The sequence below is a fragment of the Camelus dromedarius genome, chromosome 23, assembly GCF_036321535.1.
Source record: "Camelus dromedarius isolate mCamDro1 chromosome 23, mCamDro1.pat, whole genome shotgun sequence".
In the NCBI taxonomy this organism is placed as follows: domain Eukaryota; kingdom Metazoa; phylum Chordata; class Mammalia; order Artiodactyla; family Camelidae; genus Camelus; species Camelus dromedarius.
Genome location: NC_087458.1, coordinates 14,415,782 through 14,431,194, shown reverse-complemented (window position 1 = coordinate 14,431,194; position 15,413 = coordinate 14,415,782). Strand labels below are relative to the sequence as shown.

At 37.2% G+C, this 15,413-nt stretch overlaps 1 protein-coding gene across 1 annotated transcript in view; it reads left to right on the top strand.

Annotated features, from left to right (window-relative positions):
* Positions 1 to 11,068, top strand: part of TMCO1 (transmembrane and coiled-coil domains 1) — a 40,834-nt gene extending 29,766 nt beyond the window's left edge. Inside the window, exon 7 of the mRNA XM_010984440.3 lies at positions 10,494 to 11,068. Within this exon, the coding sequence (XP_010982742.1) occupies positions 10,494 to 10,592 (99 nt within the window). The 3' untranslated portion in view covers positions 10,593 to 11,068. The remainder of the gene's footprint in view (positions 1 to 10,493) is intronic.
* Positions 11,069 to 15,413: the final 4,345 nt, after the last annotated feature.

Here is a 15,413-nt window from a genome sequence, read left to right as displayed (position 1 = left end):
CAGTGGCAAGTGTTTAATTAGGGACACTCCTACGTTCTTCACACCTTGTTTAGATAATCAGGTCTTTTGGAATGTGCTGGTGTTAAATATACAGGGCAGGCTAAGCAGTGTGTTCTGAACCTCTAGAGTGAAAGAATATGGAAGAGTGGGTCAGAACACGTGTGTGTCATGCCTGGAGAGTCTCAAGGTTTAAACTTGTCAGCTGACTGCTCATGATAGCAGTTTTCCTGAGGAATTCTCAAGGCAGTCTCTCTTATGCCTAGAAACTACTTTCTGGTTTCCTGTATTCAGTAATTCCAGTGCTGTTAATCTCTGTTTATGATGATAAGATAGATATAAACTTTACTGTTTTAACCATTTCAACTGTACAGTTCTATGGCATGAAGTACAGTTTACATTATTGTACAGCCATCTCCACTATCCATCTCGCGAACTTTATCGTCTTCCCAAGCTGAAAATCTTGTGCCTATTAATTAACTCTGCATTACCCACTCCCCTCCTCAGTCCCTGGCAGCTGCCATTCTACTTTCTGTCTTTGTGAAGTTGATTGACCTCATATGAGTATAATCATACGATACTTATCCTTTTATAACTGGCGTAGTGTTTTCAAGGTTCATCCATATTGTAGCATGTGTCAGAATCTCCTTCCTTTTTCGGGGTGAATAGATAAACCAGACATGGTATATACGTAGTATGGAATGTCTGTTCATCTGTCAAAAAGGCACTAGATTTCTTCTACCTTTTGGCTTTTGTGAGTAACACTGCTATGAACATGGATGTATAAATGTCTGAGTTCCTGTTTTCATTTCTTTTTTGCAAATATACCCAGGAGTAGGATTGCTGGGTCATACTGCAGTTCTATATTTAATTTTTTGGGGGGGGAATCAACGTACTGTTTTCCATAGCTACACTCCGTTTTACCCAGTACTGTTAATCTTAAGGCTTTAGTTCACCACCAACTTGAGACCATTTTTAAAAGGATACAAGTAATTTCTCATGCTTTTGTTTCAATGAGTGAAAAACGTAATTTCCTTCACTCAGGGTTGATGTTCATGCTAAACATGTAAAAACAAAGTATATTTTATTCAAGTTAACCTCCAGCAATGAGGGAATGGCATTGCTTGTTTTAGTGGGGAAGTCTTCTTATAGTAAATCAGAACAGAGCGTTTTTGAGAATGGGGAGCATTTCTCTTATTAGAGTCTTTAAAGTGTCAACAGTTTACTTGCTGAAAAGAGTAGATTATTTCATCAGCAGGTTTTCAGAATTCATGTTTTTAACTCCTTTTATTTGTGACCACATTTACATACGTCAGTTAATAACACCTCTACAGTATTAACCAGAATCCACTTCCTTTACTAAATGTGAGTAATGGAATGATTAAACCAACTAGCTCTAGTCCTTTCGTGACAATACCCCAGAGGCAGGGAGATGGGGGTGCTAGCTGGTGAAAAAAAAAGTATCACCTTTAGAACAAGTGCTAACTTTCTATATCATTGTCATCTGATAATTATAACATGCCCTCCTTATTATGATGGAGATGTAATGTTACGTTGAATTAAGGGTATCTATCTGCTCCAGTAATTTTGACCCCTATCTTTAAAAGAACTTATTATTATCACATTAGTAGTAATTCATTAATAGAGTCCTCTGTTCATTTATTCGTTTAACAAAATTGGACACATACATGTATCAGGGTCTGTGCTGGGTGCTTAAAAGACAGTTGCAGACAAAACTGACATATAATTATGGCCCTTGCCTTCTGGAACTTAAATTTTTTTTTTTTTTTTGAAATAAAAAGGTTAATTTTCCCCACTTACAGCTTCACTTAAAAAAATCATTATCAAATATGGAGTGTAGAAGTATATTTAAAATTATTTCTGTTATACTGATCATTCAGAGTAGAGGCAGATTATTTTTAAACCTAAACTAAGGCAATTTTATGACATTTTACTAATTCACAGACGTGTTTGAGGGTCTGGCTTTCATCTATTACATATTTTTTCACATTCTAGTATGTTATTGATTATATGATTCACCATTAGAGTGTTCAAGAAAAAGCAGAAATAATACTATACGGATCATATAATAGGTTTTAAGACATATTCCTACTTTAGAAACTTTAAAATGGTGAGGATAGAGTAGGAATGCATTGTAAGGTTAAGGAAATACAGTATTTGGAGGTAAAACACCAAGGTTTGATTCTTGTTGCCACTTACTGGCTAAGCGTCCTTGGGAAAATCTTATAACCTGTCTGGGTCTTAGTGGGGTTCAGTGTACAGCCTCACCACATTACCATGTTATGATAATCAGATGACAGTGATAGAACATTAGCAGTTTTTCTTAAGGTGATACTTTCTTTAACCAGTTAGTGCCTGCCCCCAACCCTTGGGGTATTGTAAAAATTAATCTCTGTTTCCCAGTCCAAGATAGGACAAAGTTTCTTTCCACAGATTAAAACATGGTGATATGTCATATTAACTGAAAACAAATCTAATTACCTTTCCTCATTTTTTTCTTTCCCCTTTTGTTTACTTCGTTAATGTTGAGTGATGAATGATTAGCTGCCTTGACCTTCACACTGCTGTTTCCTTTGTGTGAATTTGTAGCAGCGGAAATGGTAGATCTGCCAGCTTTTATCAGAGGTGTTAAATTAGTCCAAGGTAGTGATGGAATTTAAGAATAAAAGGAAGTTTTCTGAACTCCTAAACTCAAGTACTTGCTTTTTTTCTTTTTCTTTTGAGTCTGTAGTGGGTTGAGTAAATGGTGATCTCTATAGAAAGTGCTCTAAATCTTAGTGAAAATCCAAGCAAACTTACCTGGTAAACAGCCAAGGGAAAACTGGTCTATTCTTATAAATTTATATGACAGTAAAAGCTATGAACAGAATTCCCTTTTTTTTTTTTTTTTTGAAAGCGAGAAAGATGAGTAGTTCTGAGGAAAAGTGCAAGAAAGAATTTTTTTTTCTTTTGTCACCCACATTATGGATGTATGACTGTAATCCGAAAAAGTATCAGTGAGAATTTGTTATTGTCTCCTTCAACAGGTATATGTGCTCAAAACAGTGATAGAAATAAGTAAATTTTATTTTTTTCTCACACTTTTGGCTTTACTAGGGCAAAAAAAAAATTTGATGTGGCTTGTATATCCATAGAAAGAGAGTTTAATTATGTCATGCCAGTATATCTTAAAGTCATCAAAATGATAGAAGGACCAGATAGATGCCTGCCGTCTCCTGCATCTCATCATTATTTTTGTCACTTTATTTAAGGCTTAGAACTTAATTCATTAATTTTGACATAGCTCATCTGCAAGCAGTAGTACTTCACTTCAGATCAGGGGGAGAATGCATGGGTTCAGAAAGTGATAGCTAACTACCGAATGAAAAGAACAGTTTATTCAGGCATCATCTTCATCTGATCCTTTTGTGAAGTGTTTCAGCACGTGAGTTCAAGGCTTTATTTAGAATATCCCTGTTGTTGCTGAAGAATGACTCAAGTCCTTATACTATGCCAGGAATTATTCTTTGATGCTAAGAATACAAGAGCAAAAACTGATTTTCTCTCCCCTTGTGGAACTCACAATCACTGTGGGCAGACAGACCCATGAGTAAGAGGAGCGTGTGACTGATGCCCTTTGTGCATGTGTGCATGTTAAGAATGGTATAGGAGGGAAAAACATGCTATGGAAGTGAAATGCTACACGGATAGTTCTAAGAAACTAAGATTTTGTACAAGAGGGCCAACTGAGTTGTATCTTGAAGGATGAGTAGGACTTTTCCAGTCTTATCAGAACATTCTTGGCATAGAAAGCAGTGTGAGTAAAAACATGGAGGCCTGAAAGTATGTGGTGAGTATAGAGACCACTGAGTCCAGAGTGACTGGTGGGATATAACAGGAGATGAAGCATGTTACTGCTTAATGTCTCTACCTCACAGTACAACGTTAAGCGATTTTTTTTTTTTTTTGCTTGCTTGCTTTTCTTTTTTTTTTTTTTTTTTTTGCATGTATTTCTTATAGTGCAAGTCTGCTAGTGACAAATTCTCTTAATCATTTATCAAAAAATATTTATTTTATCATTATTCTTTTTTTTTAATCTTTATTCTTGGAGGATATTTTCACAGGATATAGAATTCTGGGTTGACTGTTTTTGTTTTCATCTTTTTGGCTGTTTAATGTACCTTTCCACTGCCTTCTGGCCTCTTATTGTTTCTGATGGAAGTCCTTCATATCTTTGTACACCTGTAGATGATGTGTCACTTTTCCCTGTCTGCTTTCAGGCTTTTTCCTTTTAAGTTTGGTTTAAAGTCTCTTTCTCTCTGTTCCTTGGATAGGATAATTTCTGGTAACATGTCTTCAAGTTCAAGGACTCCTCTTTCAGCTCTAATATGAATTAACCCTTAGCTCATCCAATGATTTTAAAATTTTCATATAGTATTTTTTAGCTGCAGATTTTCCATTTGGTTCTTTTTGGTTTTTCTCTTTCCCTGCTGAAGTTTCTTACTTGTTCCTTTATTATGAATATATTTTCTTTTATGTCCTTAGGCATAGTTATTTAACTGCTTTGAAAACCTTGTCTACTAATTCCAAAATTTGGATCATCTCAAGGTTGAACCCTGTCTGTCGCCTGTTCTTCTCTGTAGCATGAGTCATGTTTTCCCCTTTCTCTCTGAGAGGGAGGTAATTAGGTTTCTTCACTGAGTTCCACTTGGAAGAGGTACTGGGGATTGAACGGGACCTCTTGAGTGCTGAGCGTGTGCTCTACGACTTGAACTATGCCCTTCCCTCTTTCCATTTCTTGTGTCTAGTAATTCTGGTTTGTATCTTGGGCATTGTGACTGATAGGCTGTAGAGACTCTGGATTTTGTTGTTCTTTAAAAGAATGTTTTTGTTCATTTGTTTGTTTGTTTGTTTAAATGGGCAATTAACTTAGCATTGGAACTCCAAACTCTTTCTCCTTTGTGGTAGGCAGCACCTGAAGTCTCTTATTTTAGTCTCAGCTGGACTGCTTGAAGGCAACCTCACGCATGCATAGTTTGAGTCAGCCAGAGATGTGGGCAGGGTTTAGATGTAGAATTTTGAACTCCTCTCAGTTTTACAGGATTTTTCCCCCTTGATTTTCAGCTGTTATGGCTGCTCTCAACCCTGTCCTTTGGTTCTTCAAACTAGTAAGGCTGCAATTTCATTCTGAGTTTTAGATACCCTACACAGTGCCAGCTGGGTTCTTCTATCCATTATGAGATTTTAAAAGAATAAAGCATCTTTTCTTCTTGTACTTAACTAAAATTCAGAACATTTTCCTTGACTTGATCCTTAAATAGGGGATAAATAAGAGATATAGGGAAATTTTCTTTGGAAATATGGTTGAGAGAGAGAGAGATTGAAATTGTCACTTGATCCCTTACCCCCTCCCCCCCAAAAAAGAGACCTTTATTACAAAAGAGGCCTTTGGACAGTCCCAGACAGAAAATAGTCATTCAGCTTTACAAAGGAAGTGGAGTTACTCTTGTGCAGATTTATGTTCTCATCCTCCTTTTCAGAATTTTGATTTCCACTCTGGAGAATATGTGTTAAAGTCTGCAATATAATTTATTGCAATATAAACACATTCGTAGCCATAGGACTGTGGCTCCTTGAAGGTGCTTGTTGGGGAAGCTTGAAGGGCCCAGCAAGGGGCTTCAGGTTCCCAACACTGTTTTTTCTGTTTTATTTGTTGGAGTTTTAAGTGAGATTTTGTTTAAAGAAAGGATTCTGAGTCACAAAAAAGGATAAAATAGTACCACTTACAGCAACATGAATGGACCTGGAGATCGTCATTCTAAGTGAAGTAAGCCAGAAAAAGAAAGAAAAACACTGTATGATATCACTTATATGTGGAATCCTTAACAAAAGGAAACAAATGAACTACTTAATATTTATAATTTAGATGACTGATTTCTTGAATATGTGTAAGCACATTTGACTGTCCTTTTGATTGGATTACTACATTCTGTGGATTCTCATAAAAAAAAAAAAAGAAAGAAAGGATTCTGTAGCTAAAGGGTCTGAAAACAATTGATCTCATGAGCCCCCTTCTTTTAAACATAAGGAAAATTGAGATTTGGTAAAGTGAAAGAGAATGCTTATTGTTTTCTTTCCTTAGTTTGCCAGTACTGGAAATAAGTCTCCTGAAGGCTAACCCAGTAATATTTCAGCTATACCCATGTTGTACTGTCATTTTTTTTTTCAGTAAAAATTTAATCTGTACACCATTCTCCCAATCAGCCTATTCAGATACAATGTGAAAATCCTGGGACTATTGGATGGGGCCATTTAAGGTGATTGGATTTTACACACAGCATTATGGATAAAGTAAAGATTATGTTATGGGAACTTGATGGGTAATTGTAATCAATTGGAAGCGAAGGCTAGTAACCAGATGCCAGAGAAACTAACAGAGAGTGAGCTGAGACTGCCATGGCTGAGTTATTTTAGTTAAATGACTAAGGAATAAAATTTAGCAGAATGTGTTTATTGCCGGTGACCTGAGTCTTCCCAAAATATCCAGTTAGCAACCAACAACTTCCTTTTCTTGATCACCGGTCCTTATCCTTTACAGGGAGGAAGGAACGCAAATCCTGTAGTGGTATTTTTCTGGGTTTCCTGCCAATAGAAGGCATGATTATGGGAAAATGTTTTTCCTTTGTTTTTCCCTTCTGACATACAGTCTTCAGTTGCTACCCTATTATAGGACTGGACAGAAATCCAAAATAATTGTTTCATATTTTTCTAAAACCTTACCGTACCTTATATTTTGCATTTCTGTTGTGTTCTTCCATATCATCTCCATAATATGTTAAAACTCCTGTCTTTTAGCAAAATACGTATTTCTAAACTAAATCTTGCTAATTAAGAAGGCCTGAAAAACTGGAGGAGAATTGAGAGACCATAGGAGAGCAGTCAGGTCAAGTTTAATGGATGAGGTTGTTGAAAGATATAAAGGAGGTAATAAATACAAACATACCTGCCCCACAGTGTAAAGCTCAGCAAGTATGTGTTGAATTACAGCCTAGCAGTTGGATTTCCTTCTTTTATGTGCATGGAAGGATAATAATAAGGCTGCTCCATTGAGTTGTTGTGAGGATTAAATGAGAATATACATGTAAAGTCCTTTGAGATGGTACCTACGGAAATATTTATCTTCATTTTAAATTGTCCTTTTTAGCAATATTGCAAACAGTTGGAGGCAATGAATGAGAAAAGGGTATACAACTATTATTAATACAACTGTTATTTTTCCATATATTCTTGCAGTCTTTGTATGCGTTTTTTAAGACTATTTTTTAGAGCGGTTTTAGGTTCACAGCAAAACTGGAAGGTACAGAGATTTCCCATCTACTCTTTGTCCCCGACTTACACACAGCCTCCTCCACTGTCAACACCTTGCATAAGAATGGCACAGTTTTTACAATTGATGAACCTACATTGACACATCATTGTCACCCACAGTCCCTAATTTACATTAGTGTTCACTCTTGGTGCCTGTGGGTTTTGAATTATATGCATTAATTCACTTAACAATATAACATATTTTTTCTATGGTATGCTCATATATGGTCTTCATAATTGTGAATTTTTTATAGGCCAGGCCTGCTACAAGATTTATCACTCCTAAGATGAAGGTCCCTTAGAAAGTTGTGGTTTAGTAGAGGAAAACTGTGCCTTGAGTTATGTATCAGTTCACATCCTGACTTATATCCTCACTCTGCCTCAGCTTTGTCATCTCAAAAGCAAGACAACTATGGACCAAGACCTAGTCCTTAAAACTATTTGCAAACTTTAAAGTGCATAGAAATATAGGATGTTATTACCACTGTGGACAGAATAGTGACCTCTACTCTTTTACTTACGTCTTTTGCATCTTGAGACCACCAGTTATTTCCCACCTGTGTTTGAGAGGAGAAGACTTCACAGACGGGGAATCCGGGGGAGTTTTATCTAAGAAAAATCATCATGGGTTCATTTGTGAGATTTTAGGAATTTAAACTGATTACTTAGAACTTCACTAAAGGATAAGATTTATGACAGAGAATGCAGAGCGTTTGACATTAAAATACAAATACTTGGGTAATGTACCAGTGATAAATTTGATTTAGTGTTCCCAAAGGGAGCCTGTGACAGGAGCCACAAGGAGAACACATTATAGACCTGCCTGTATCTCCATGAACTTCAGCCTTGGTTACTAACATTTAACGTTTTTGTTGCCGTTAGGGCTGTTTTCCATCTAGAGCCCTGGCCTATGTCCAGCAGTCACTTAAATGTTTTCAATTCGTATTGAGACTGTCAACAGTCTACCCTTTTGGCCTGCCCTTCAGAGTATTTCTTACTTTCCTTTCATTTGTCTTCCTTAAATGATAGTAAACCTGTAATTTAAAGGGCATCAGAGGTGTTTACACTGGTCTTTATTTCCAAAATGATAAGGACTCCCTTAACTGACCCCCTGTCTCTACAGGATAACTGAGCTGTGATGCCTTGTGTATTTTGTCTAGACTGTGTTACTGTGTTTGTTAACTAGACAAATGTGTTTATCAGCAGCTATTTCTGTCATGTCTTATTATTTTGAATTTTATCTTTAATTTCCCACAATGCCTTGCTTAATGCAGCATACTTGTAGGTGGTCAGTAAATACTTAGTGATTAAATAAAAGAACTTGGGAAATTAGTGACTTTATATCATTTGGTCTTCTTAATGCCTCGTGCAGTGAATTTTTAGAGGGGGCCATGAAGAAGCTATTTTTATTATGAAAGTAATAAAAACAGTCTTCAGCTTTACTGAGGAGAAGTAATCTGAGCTACTAATGATTGATTTTTCTTCTTGTTTTTTTATTTTTTTTCTTTCTCTGTGTTTCTATTTTCTTTTCTTTCCTTTCTTTCTTTCATTCTTTCTTTTTTTCTTTCTTTCTTTCTTTCCTTTCTTCCTTTCTTTCCTTTCTTCCTTTCTTTCTTTCTTTTTTTTTTTTTTAATGGAGGTACTGGGGACTGAATCCAGAACCTTGTGCATGCTAAGCATGCACTCTACCAACTGAGTTCGACCCACCCCTTCCCGGATTTCTTTTTAAAGTAAAGCATGATCTATAGTATTGAGAGTGAGTGAGTGAGTGAATGAATGAATGAATATTTTATGGTACATATAATTTAAATGAGTTTTAAAGTTGTGCCTTCATATTTAAATATTCTGTTAAATTCTGACAGAGTACTATTTCAGAAATCTAAACACTCGCCTCTGTAGCAATCATCATTCTTAATGATAAAGGCTCAGGGGAGAGTATACATAAGAAGCATGGATATGGACATTCTCATAGTACCTTATGCACAGCAGGTACTTAGTAACTGTTGAGTAAGTGAATGCATACAAGCTAACCTGCCTACCATGGCGTACAGTTTGTTCTAAAGATCAGAACTTTAACAGAGGAAGTACTGTGCAAGAGAATCCTTTACATTATAACTCAAAACACATAGGTTTTAATTCTCACTCTGCTGTTCACTTAACTGTAATTTTGGACAAACCATTCTACTCTTCCAAGTTTTAATTAGAATTTCTCAAATATAAAATGAAAGAATTGAGGAAGAATAATTAGATGATCTCTAAGGTTTTTCGCTCTTATAGTTGCTGCACAAAACCTTAACTGACCTGTACTTAATCTCTGCTCGTGAGCCCCCTTCCTTCCCCTTCTCAAGCACCGATCCCTCCCCAGATCACACTGTCCGCTCCTGACTGCTCTTTAGTACGCCTGCACCTCTCGGCTCCCACAAGTTGAGTCATTGCCTTGTCAAGAGTCAGCTGTGTTTACCCTCAAACTGTTTATGCTGGGTTTTACTTGTTGTATTTATGTGATGTAATTTAATGTTATTAACTGATGAAATCTGAGTATAAAAATAGTTGTTTTTTTATGAAAACTGGTTTAATAAAGCTGAGTTTCTGAAAGAAAAACTAGTGAATTAGATATAAGTGAGACAACTGAAATAGATGAGGGGAAATGCTAAAAATCTAGGAGGATTCTGGACTCAGGTTGCTTCGCAAGATTCTGAAATCTCTCACACCTTTGAAGACGTTGAAACTGGTTTAGTTTCAACTTCAGATGGTACAATAATGACTAAATTCAGCCATAAGACCCTTTATTCAGAGAAAAGGCTTTGCTACAAGAAATAGCAGCTAAGTTGAATATGTTTTATATGCCTTGTGTTGAAATAAAAAATTATCTTTTTTTATGATTCTCCACTTGAAAAAAATCAGTTTCTTTAGTTAGTAGACCAGGGTCCCATCAGGTAAGAGGGCTTTTACTGTTCAATGATCTCCACAGCATCGTAGACCTTTTAAAAATAGCACAGTGGTAATCATCCTATTTTAGGTCACAGAGGTACTTTTTATCTGTATGTCTTCTCTGTCTATAAGGTCTCTGTAAAACACTTTTCTCTATATCTCATATTAAAACCCAATTTTTATTGTTTTCTTCACAGAACATCCAGAAGATTCTTGGCCTTGCCCCTTCACGAGCGGCCACCAAGCAGGCAGGTGGCTTTCTTGGCCCTCCACCTCCTTCTGGGAAGTTCTCTTGAAATCAGGAAGAGCCCGATAATTCCTGTCATTCTTTTTAGACACTCAAATCAGACCGGCAACTATTTTTCAGCGAGAGCCATAGGCAGCCTTAGCATTTGGGCCACTTTCTAGTTTTGAGTTCTTTCTAGACTTTTTGGATATGATTCGAATGAGAATGGCACCGAGCAAACTTGATAGTGCTTTTGGTCACAGATTAATTTTTTTTTTTTTAAACAGTTGTGTTGATTAGGTACGCTCAGATGTGTGTATATAATGAGAAACAAATTCTTGTTTTGCTTACGCAAGTATTTTCTGTGGGATCGACCTTCAAGTGCGTGCTCTGTGCTGTGTCCCAGGGAAGCTGGCTCTCCACGCGCATAGAGATCTGGAGGAAGCATTTAGTTTATAGAAACTATTTGTTGTGTGCTTTTTTCCAAGCCAAATGTATGACCTGAGATGAATAAAGAGGCCAAAATTTTAGCTATTTCATCTACAAGGAGAGATCTGTTTTGTTTTGCCATTTTTCTAGATACATGTTTTTAAATCCCCTGAACCATAAGGAGGGTAAACATAGGCCAGGAAGGGGCAATGTTTTAAATGTACTATTTTGTCATGTTCGCCTCTTATGCTCAAAATATAGAATTGTCCTGTTATTGAAATGAGGGGAGAAGAAAGTAATAACTCATGGAAGTATAAACATGAGGGTCCTCAGCAGTTTCTTCCGTACCCTCGTACAATCTGTTGGATTCTTGGGCAGACTCCCTGGAGACAAGGTTATAGTTACACGTGGTTGATCTTACGGCGCGTCCTTGTAGTCACAATGGCCTTCAGTGCTGCCATGCTCCTTTGTAACGGGTGAGAGGATGCTTATACCACGATCTTCCCCCAATCCATGCAATTGGGAATCTTGTGCGGCGTGTTAACCCTAGTGACAAATATATACATTTATCAGTAGTGTCCTTAGATGCATGTGTTCTGTCAGTGAGAAAGATGCATTTATTTGCAGAGGAACGACTGTTAAACCAACAGCAGACTTCTCAAGGCAAAGTCCAGAAGACAGTGGGATAGTATTTTCAAAGCTGAGGCAAACAATTAGCAGCCTAGAATTTTATGCACAGCTAAACCGTAAGTTTGGGGACAAAACTGGGGACAAGATTTTCAGAGCTATGTAATCCAAGATCATTGAATTTTTAAGCGATACGCTTCAGGGGGCAAAAAAGGAAACCAGAGGAAGATGTGGGGTATAAGAAACAATGGTCAACACCAAAATTGATTAAATAAATGGATACATTTAAATGTTTTATGGATTATCCAGTTGAAGGATTATCTCAAGACCAGCCCATAAGGTTAATAATGACTGTTCTCCCCCTCATTTCACAAATGAAGAAGCAGGCAGGAGAGGTTCAGTAACTTGCTCAGCCTCACTTAGCTAGGGAGGAGCAGAGTTAGGATTTGAACGCAAGCAGTCTAAAGCTGTACCGTCCAGGCCCTCAGATGCTATGTTCTCTTGTACTCTCCGTGTAGTGGTGGTGAGTGTCTTCCCATCACCTTCCCTCATCTCCCCGGCTAGAGCATTTGAGCTCTGAACTTGGGGCTTTGTCTTTTTTTTTGTTTCTTGTTTCCCCGAACCCCTCGTGTGGGTGGGAGTACAGAGGGGCTCATTAAAAGCAGATGAAATGGAATCGGAGTCTCTATTTCAAGGTTACCTTTGTCAGAAAAGATGCCTGATAATGGATGGTGATGACTTCTAATGGTCTTTTCTCCATGTCATTAACTATTCCAGGCAAAATAATAATTAAAAGGGTGACAGTGAGGGAAATGATTATGACAACAATGATGACAAAATGGTAGAATTATTAAAACAAAGCATAAAAAGAAAAGGAACCACATTCAAAATTCTGCCATTACGCTTTTGAAGTGAAAGTATAGAGTTCATCCTACTACCCGCCCGCTTCAGTTTTGAAGCTGGTGCTTCCTAATCAGATTTCCTATGGCTGAAGCTTTCAGCAAGTGTTTCAATGGAAGAGGGTGAATCAGAGGGAGAAGTAAAAAGGGAGAAGGAAGGAGGAAAGGTAACATCCTTTCACCCTTTTCCTAAAAGGACACAATAGCAAGGATGTATTACAGAGGAAATAAAGCTATCACATCACAAGAGTGTAAATTCAAGGAGATATTAAGGGCTACTGCAGCCTCACAATTCGTTTTTGTTAATTACTTTCCTGTAAAATTTTCCAGACGAGTCATTTCGATGACTCTAAATCCAGACCATCACTGAATTAATGGAGATGACATTTCAAGCCAGAGGAGCCTCTGAATAGCTCTCAAAACACATAATTTGGCTACTTTGCTTACGTAAAGGATAGACTGACCCCTTTCTAGTTAAAAATAATCAAACATTAATATCTGCACTAGGCCACTCAGGTTGTCCTCATTGTATACTTAAGTTGTAAACTTTTAAAAAATGCAGGTAAACCTGAATTTATTAACAGATAACATTTCAAAATCTAAGCCAGTTTGAAAGCTGGAAAGCAAAGGTGTGTGCTCAGATGCCTTTGACCAGATTGTGTTCCCTCTTCTCCCATTTGTAAGTCATTCTCTTCAGTAGGATCAGGGGTTTAAAATGACTTCAGTGGGTCGATGAGCATTCGAACTCCCTTACATCCAAATCAAAATCCTGTGTCACATGCTAGTGTGTAGTAGGGTTTTTTCAACGTACTTAAACTTATTTTGTGAATTTCAGTACTGCCGTCTAAGTAAAGGCACCATATACTTTCTCCATTCAGGGATTAATTCTGCTTAAGTTATAGTTTTTTATTTTGTTTGAAGTTACTTCTTGCTTTGAGTTTTTAAACTTTTTAGAATGGAAAAAAACCTCAAAAATCAGTAAAAGTGTTTTTTTAAAGTGTAGTATAAAGAATACCCAGATACTGATTATTCATCTTCAACAATTATTAAGTCACGGCCAGGCTTCTGTCTACCCCCACTTGCTTCTTTCCCCTCCTGCATTATTCTAAAGACACTGTATCCTAGACGTTGTATCTTTTATTCATAAGTATTTCAGGGCTTTAAATATATATATCTATATAATCTTAATACTGTTTTCACACTTAAAAAATTGACAATCCCTTGACAGCATAATTGTCTATAGATGTCAAAATTTTTTAGTTTCTTGGAATCAGGCACTAAGTAAGAACCTTATTGCAGTTGGTTGATAAGTGTTGTAAAGCTAATCTGTCGCAGTGGTTCTCAAGCTAGAATGAGTCAGCATCACCTGGAAGGCCTGTTAAAACACGAGACTGCTGGGCCCCAGCGCAGAGCTTCTGATTCTGAGTCTGCGGCGGAGGTTGAGAATTAGCATTTCTAACAGATCCCACGGTGACACTGATGTTGGCCTGTTTGAAGTCCACTCACGTTTTACTTCCCACCGTCTCTCTTTCATTCCCCCTCCTGCAGTTTATTTGTTGAAGAAACTGCATTGTTGACCCTGTCGGGTTTCCCTCAGTTTGGATTTTGCTGGTTGCATGCCTGTTCTACACACTGTTGGTTGGTTGTCTCTTTTTGTAGTGGTAGGAGCTTTCGCTAATCTAGTTACTAATTACTAATTCATTGGAGATTGAAAAGTGATACTGTAATGCTAGCATCCCTTCATTTATGAGGAAAAATGCCTCTATAGGTAGAAACTTCCCTTCATCTACTGTTTGGTTACCTAATGTTTAATTTTTTAGGAAAGGCAGAATAAACGCTTTCAAAATAAGTTGTTCACTCCTATCTCCAGTGGTGAACAATGTGTGTGAGTATGTGTGTTATTAGCAATTTGTAGATTTAAACATACCTGATTCACTTCAGTTCACTGAAGTTGCTTTTCTTGTGGATGCTCAGGTTGTCCCATTTCTGGCCAATGAGGGGCTCTTTAAGTTGGCTCCTGGGTCTATTTGACTTGACCGTAGTTTTCACTGGTAGCATCCTTGCCAAGTGATGATGATGATGATGGTAAGATGTCCCAGGGCCATCTCACATTTCCTGCCTGACCTGAAAACAACACTTTCTCCAAGAAGACCTGGGTTGTTTTACTGGGAAATTATTTGGAGATCACAATCAGCAGTAAAATGGTCACTGAGACTAGGTTGCTAGCTTTCGAGGCCTTTTTTGTGGACTAAGATAGGTAATATATGTTTTGTTGTTGTTTTAAGATAAAATACATCGTGAATCTATTCCAATACTCTACTTCTCACTTAAATTCAGGGCTACAGAGTTTTTCCTTGATTTCTTTGACCTGTGTCTCTTTTAATTCACATGCTTAGAATTCCAGTTTTTAGTGCCAGAAATGATAGAATATCATGTAATTAGTCATTAACATAATCCCACAATATCCAATCAAAAGTCTGAGACTGTCAACACCAACATTACTACCAACAATATGATTACTGAAAATAGTATTTTTTTGGCGGGGGGACGGAGAGTCTTTAAAATACATCCCACTTTGGGTTCACAAATTACTGAGATTTCAAGTTATCTGGTGAGTTTATGCCACCATTTACATTTGTTTGATTTTATTTTCATTAAGGCATGTTCTTTGATTTTACCTTATAAAAAATGGCACATAGTGTTTTAATAGGTTTCCAGGCTAGCTCACATAAAAGCATATTTAATCCTACGTAGACATGGGCACCTAAGTACCAATTATCATACCTCTTTTATGGGCATAACCCCACTCATAAGCTCCCAAATGTGTGGAAAGATGGGCAGGTACAGAGTATTAGCAGAAACAGTTTTATTTTAAACCAGAAACATTTCCTGCCGTGATATTGCCCTCTTGTTCTTCCCCACACTTGAATAAAGGG